This window comes from Schistocerca cancellata, chromosome 3 (assembly GCF_023864275.1).
Source record: "Schistocerca cancellata isolate TAMUIC-IGC-003103 chromosome 3, iqSchCanc2.1, whole genome shotgun sequence".
NCBI classification, from domain to species: Eukaryota; Metazoa; Arthropoda; class Insecta; order Orthoptera; family Acrididae; genus Schistocerca; species Schistocerca cancellata.
Genome location: NC_064628.1, coordinates 103,038,481 through 103,045,583, shown reverse-complemented (window position 1 = coordinate 103,045,583; position 7,103 = coordinate 103,038,481). Strand labels below are relative to the sequence as shown.

General features: G+C 39.3%; 1 protein-coding gene across 2 annotated transcripts in view; it reads left to right on the top strand.

Annotated features, from left to right (window-relative positions):
- The first annotated feature begins 2,215 nt into the window (after positions 1 to 2,215).
- The window catches only part of LOC126177110 (epsilon-sarcoglycan), a 109,727-nt gene continuing 104,839 nt past the window's right edge, over positions 2,216 to 7,103 (top strand). For both annotated transcript variants that reach the window (XM_049924378.1, XM_049924377.1), the window contains exons 1-2: positions 2,216 to 2,468; positions 2,556 to 2,695. In XM_049924378.1, the coding sequence (XP_049780335.1) occupies positions 2,348 to 2,468; positions 2,556 to 2,695 (261 nt within the window). In that variant the 5' untranslated portion in view covers positions 2,216 to 2,347. The remainder of the gene's footprint in view (positions 2,469 to 2,555; positions 2,696 to 7,103) is intronic.

Here is a 7,103-nt window from a genome sequence, read left to right as displayed (position 1 = left end):
GCATCGATGATGATGTACAAGGAAAGATACGATCGAGAGTTGCTATGCCAACCCTGATGCGAGCAGTAGGCATCTGTCCCTGTCAAACTCATCGCTGGTAAGGAGGCAGTAAAATATTTGTTAAGGGAATTTGCACTTTGATGAATCAATCAATTAAGATCCTCAAACAACAAATTTCTTTTAGAAATACCTTTATTTTCGTTATTCATTTTGCAGGTTTTCAATGTCTGTCTTTGAGTTCTGTATGAGTAAGTTGTCTGTTATTGTTACAAAGTTTACTTTAATTCAGCATTGGATGAAAATTTTGATGTAGTTAGATTTAACTTTCTAAGGCCAACTGAACGTTAGTGCTTACATATCGTTACATTTAATTTAACTACATTCTTCCCCACCCTATTAATTATACATTAAAATTTTGATTCAAGTTTGTAGTATTATACAATGTTACAGTTTCAACTATGGAGCACTGGCTTTTCCTAAGGTCGAATTTGACTAACAGAAAAGACAAGGCCTTGAAAACAAACCACTTAGTGTGGTATCCTCTTTTTCAACTGTTCAGGTGGAATTAAAAGTGTTTCTTTCAGTTAAAGTTAGTTTATATTTTGTTTGTATCATAATGCACAAATGTTGGTATTCAACAAGACTGTCGTTCCTCATTTCTTTCATTCTGTAAAAAAAGTTTGCTGATATTTCTTTTGCTTCGTAGGAATTTGAAATTTGTATTATGTTTAATTAGCACTTTTCCATTAGGTTGGAGCGTAGTGAAAACTTTTTAAATTCTAATATATTCCGTCGTTTATTCGGATATCCCGATATTATAAACTGTCAGAGGAAGGCAATGGCAAACCACCTCCACTAGGACCTTGCCTAGTCAGTGGTCCAGAGTAAGGGACATCATCATCAAAGAGTAACTAATTATAGTCACTGAAAATAATTAATTTTTTTTTTGGGTGGAAGATGCTGGTTTAGATTTCCAAAGCTGTGGTTATGCAGGAATATAACAGCAAACCTCAAATTGCTATGAGTGAAACGAGCAGCAATCATATTTACAGTCTTCACTGTCAAGAATGCTTTGCTTTCTTTCTGTGGATATATCATGACTTTCGAGGATGGGGTTATGCAGGAACCTAACAACACAGCTTAAATTGCTGGGATTTGCTTATGAAGTGAAACAATGAAGAAACAAAATATCACTCGCTTTCTGCTTCTGACTCATGATTAGCTGTCTTCACTTCCCATAATTCGTTGTGCTGTTACTGACACCCACAGAGCACGTAAACACCACCAACACTTAAGTACATGTTTATCACATGGACTTCATTCAAGGATTCGCTCCAAGACAGACAACACGTTGATTAATACTTGCGAATGCCAAATGAACTAAAACGAACGCATCTTGCCGCCCATTTCACCAAAAGGAATGCCCTGTACACTGATGCACATACACTTGTTCACTCTGGTGTACAGGCACCTTAAGATTTGGCACTTGCATAGGGCATTCTTTGACCACTCTACCTACAGTCCTGTGCCATTTTCACGTACACGTTTCAGTGTTCTAAAATTTAGCTGCACATTTCACTACTGTGTCTAAACTCGTGATATGCAGCTAAATTTAAAAAAACTGAAACATGGGCGTTAAAATGGCAAGAAATGTGCAACTGTGTGGAAAACTGTCAATATAGAGTAATTACAATAACGATTCTTCATTTTTATATAAGTACAGATATATTTTCGACAAATGCAGCCTTACCACTTATAATTGTTCCACTCGTATCTGTTTAGTCTCCAGCAAATAATTTTCTTTGTATTCAAACAGTGATCTCGAGCAATATAAACATGTACATGAATGTATAAACACCTGAGGATAGCTACAATCCCGAAAGCAGTCATGTGACGAATAAATAATCTTTCATTGTGACTGGTAGCGGATATTTCTCTACGCTCTATAAAGCCAATGTATATCTTTGAAAGGAGCGCAGCCACAGTACCTCTCGTGAAGTATATAGTGAAATAAAGGCACGTGTCCGCACTTGCGGTCCTGACACTACTGCTCATTTTTTAGACTGTGCGTCCTTCCTGTTGATCAACTACGTCAAATAGCCAATCGCGGAGCGCAGGCTATCTGTTCTATCTGCATGCCGGCAGAGATAAGGGGAGATGTAGCGTATGTGTAAAATGTCTGTGGTCTTCATTCTAGTTTCTTTGGTCATTACAATAATTGCGCAATAGATAGTTGGTGATCGTCTGATCGAGATGCTGACTGTAATATGCTGACAGTCTATAAGTAAATCCCGGTCTTTCATATTTTATCTTGATTGAGTGAGGTAGTCATTTCACACAAAATAAAATGAAGTTCTTTCCCTTGCTTTTCTTATTTGTGTCGACATGTGCAGCACAAGATACGTTTCTTACTACTAAAGTTTTTGTGATGCCAATAGTTCCATCATTGTTTAATTGGACGTTGCAAGGTACATGAGAATAAAAGACAATACGTTAAGCGAACAGAAATTTAACTTAATTTCTTGAAGCTGCCAGTATGTATTTTCTTCTCCCAGGACATACCAGTCATTATACGTATCGACCATCCTTATTAAATGCCCCAGACCTTCCAGAGTGGATCCATTATACACACAGCAGATCAAATGGCAAAGGATATTTGTATGGTGTACCACCAATGAAACAGAATGATTTGGAGGTAATATTTCGTGTTTTGTAGCACCAATAGGCTGTAGCAGAAAGCATGTTTCATAGCTCATATTGCATAGAGTTAAATTGCGTGTAATATTTGTAGATACACTGACGGAATTAAACTAGTGCACATGGGTGCAGATTCGATACTGGCAGACCAAACATCCACCACATAGAGTATTCGTATCATTAAATACTGTTTGATCCACCAGTGTTGTTCCATGCCTCTTATTAGTTACTTGCTTCGCTGTATTTAGACAGAATTTCTGCGTTTGTGGTAGGCTGTAATGTGTTCAATACTGCCTCTTTTGTTGATCACCACTCAGGTTTGGATTCAACGCACATTGGTGTTTTTTAAATAATATACCTTTTACTTCTTAACTATTTTCTTTTTGTCATGATAAACCCTGTAATTCTGAACTATTTTATTGTTCTGCTTCATGTAATTTTAATGTTTTACGTTTTTACAATAGTAAAACATATATGCTTCAGTTGATACCCTAGAAGTGACTTAAGGTTGAATATGTAGACATTAATTAAGAAAGAATATAAAGAACCCAGATCACCTTTTCCCATTTTACAAAATAAAGTTTGCAGATTGCAAGTCAGTGGCTGATTGATGTACAAATATTAACCAATTACAGTATTCGTTTGGATTTTGTGATATTGTATCTAAATTGTCCATACAAGAGGGGTCAGTGTTCTGCACAAAGATAATTAAAAGGAATCTACTGCTCCCAAGCATCTGCATTTTTGATTACACTTTACTACTGCTGTTCTTCCAGTATAACTTTCTTGGCATTGAGACACCCATCCTAATTACTGTTGAAGTCATGATTGTGGGGTCAGGAGTTTTATTTACAATTAATGAGGTAACAATGTTAATGATACCTGTAAGGTGACATTTCATATTGACTATTTTACATACATTCCAATAAACAGAAGTAAAATAACCATACTAGATATGAAAAATGAAATGTAATTGGGAAATCAAGTAAAACTGTTAACATAGTTAGGGAAGATGGCAAACAACTGGTAATTATAGAAGAAAGGGCAGGTGCTATGAATAGATCAAAGATTTGAAAGATGGAGAAGAGCTAGCCATGAGCATGAGAATGGAGAAAGTGGTTGATGAAAAAGAAAGTTGGTCCAAAAATGCAGACTTTTAAAATAAACCTGTATGCCACACCGTGTCTAGAACTCAGGACCTTAGCCTTTTGCGGGCAAGAGCTCTACTGACAGAACTACCCAAGCACGACTCACAACAGGCCTTTGCAGCTTTACTTTCACCAGTACCTTGTCTCCTTCCAGACTTCACACAAGCTCTCCTGTGAAACTTGCAAGACTACCACTCCTGGAAGAATGGATATTACAGGGATGTGGATTAGCCACAGCTCGGGAGATATTTCCAGAATGAAATTTTCTGTCCGCGGCGCTGTTTGACACAACAGCTAATCTCATCTCCTTGTTGACAGCAATCTCAACGGCCACTGCTATTGCAGTCTTTATAGCTTGAAGTATAGGCCCTCCATCAAGCAGCTCCACTTGGCATATTTCACAAGCACAAAATACAGCTATGTGTCAGATAGAATGTGCATGTCTTGTTTAAGGTACTGTTGGTACCACAGTTCCCCATGCCCCCTCAATTGCTGCAATGTCACCCATGAAAAGTGTCTGAGATATGATTGATATGAAACTTGTTCATTATTGTCCTCTAAAAAACACTGTTAATACTTTGCAGACTGTCTTATAAACTGCATGCAGGGAGATCCTGAGAAACATGTCTGGGGCCCATCTTTCGTTCCATGTCATGTCAACAAGAGACCATGCAAGTAAGACGTAGTGTCTTCACGTCATACTGAATTCTCACTCAGAGACCGCATATAGTTTTTTAATCCGAATGATACAGGCTATTGTCTTGTAAAAAATCAATAGGCTTACATAAAGTTCATCTTGGTCAAAACTGTTATTATCTGTGTTGCAAAGTTTACAAATATTTCTATATTTCATTGAAATGGCAGTCCAGCATGGCTGATTCATATCATTATTGCAGAGTATCCTGCCACGATTTATTGTGTGATGCATTACTATTCCTTGTAACAGTGAAGAGCCCAGGTTGAAATATCAACAATACTATGGAAAGGATAGATAGCTACTTAATGTAAAGATGGCACACAAAGTTGCAGAAGAGTCTGTTACACTTTCAGCTTTTGACCAAAACTTTCTTCAAAAAGGAAAAAAAGGGAAAAAAAACCACACATTTTCACGAGCAAGCAAATGACACACACACACATACACACATGACCAATATCTCTGACCATTCCAGCCAGAATGCAACCATCATGTAGAGCAGAAGCAGCAATCCGGAGTGATGCGGGAAAGGGGAGGCACAGCAGGATACACGTGGGGGGGGGAGTGAGTGCTGTCTGACAGAGCAAGTGGAGACTAGGTGGCAGGACAAGACTGGAAGGTGCAGCATAGAGAAATGTGGAAGAGGGTGGGGGAATGGCTAGTGAAAAAGGAGCAGAGGGAAAAAGACCAGTGGATGCGATGGCAGAGCAACAACTGACAATGGGGGTGAAGGGATGTGCATTGGAAGGTCGTGTTAGAACAGACAGGGCAGAAACATCTCTCATCTGTACAGCTCAGAAAAAGTGCTGGTGGAGGGGAGCATCCAGGTGGATGGGTTGTGAAGCAGCCATTGAAATCAAGTGTGCTATGTTCAGTAGTGCTTAATTTTAATGGCTGTTTCACTACCTGAAGCGTGTGGATCCTCTCTTCCACCACCAGCTTTTCTGAAATGTGCAGATGGGAGTTATCCTTACGACAGATTCTCCACTCCTGAAATCATCCCAGACTCAACCTACTGTCTCCACATCCTCTACCCAATAGTTTCTGTCCCCTCTAATCTATCACATCCCCATCCTCATCATGTGCCGCTCTGTGCTTATACACCCACTGGGCTTTTTCCCCCCTCCTTTCCATTGCTTTTCCACTCCCCATTCCATCTACCCCTGCCCCTCTCTTCCCTAAAGCTTCCTGCTTCCGCTCAGCATGACAGTTGCATTTTGATTCAAGTGGCAGTAGATAACTGAATAGTGAATGAGATGTGCTTGTGTGTGTGTGTGTGTGTGTGTGTGTGTGTGTGTGTGTGTGTGTGTGTGTTTGTGTTTGTTTGTTTGTTTGTTTGTTTGTTTGTTTGTTGTTCCTTTCTGAACAGGGTTTTGGCCGAAAGCTCTTTTTCATTGTGCTGTCTGCCACTTGGTGTGTCATCGTTACAGTGAGTAGCAATCCTTCCTGTGTATAATAATGTGTGAAAGTGGTTTAGTTTTCTTATTCTGTATCCACAAACCCACAAAGGACTTTTTATCTCTATTTGAAAAGGAAATAAAAACTTTTACATTCAGTTATTTGTCAAACGGAAGGAAATAATTGATACTTTGTGACACTTATATTGCAGACTTTCAGAAGAATCTGACAGAGGCTGATCAAATAATAATATTGTGATCCTATAACTTGTTATTACACTCTTAAAATTTGACATCTGTTACATGGCATTTGCCACATTGTCTGTCAACTGCACATCCTTTAAGACTCAGATAAAAGGTAGGGCATGTTCTTGGCTGCTGGAACTATCACGATTAGGTGTGTAGCCGCACTACTTGAATGCTGCAAATGAACTGACTCATTGTTGTGGGGTTTTGGCAACAGCATGCTCGTCACGCTAGGTGCTTACAAGGGAACCTCCCCATCGCACCCCCCTAAGATTTAGTTATAAGTTGGCACAGTGGATAGGCCTTGAAAAACTGAACACAGATCAATCGAGAAAACAGGAAGAAAATGTGTGGAACTATGAAAAAAATAAGCAAAATATACAAACTGAGTAGTCAATGTGTAAGATAGGCAACATCAAGGAGAGTGTGCGCTCAGGAGCGCCGTGGTCCTGTGGTTAGCGTGAGCAGCTGCCGAATGTGAGGTTCTTGGTTCAAGTTTTCCCTCGAGTGAAAAGTTTAATTTTTTATTTTCAGACAGTTAATATCTGTCCGTTCGTCCGTCTGTCCGTCCAATGTGACTGTGAAACTGTTTATGTGACAAGCTCTTATGTTTTCATCACTTTTTTGGGAGTGATTATCACATCCACAAGAAAACCTAAATCGGGCAAGGTAGAAGAATAGTTTTACCCATTCGCCACGTGTACGAGTTAGGTGGGTCGACAACATATTCCTGTCATGTGACGCACATGCCATCATCAGTGTCGTATAGAATATATCAGACGTGTTTGTGGAGGAATCGGTTGACCTATGACCTTGCGATCAAATGTTTTCGGTTCCCATTGGAGAGGCATGTCCTTTCGTCTACTAATCGCACAGTTTTGCAGTGCGGTCGCAAAACACAGACACTAAACTTATTACAGT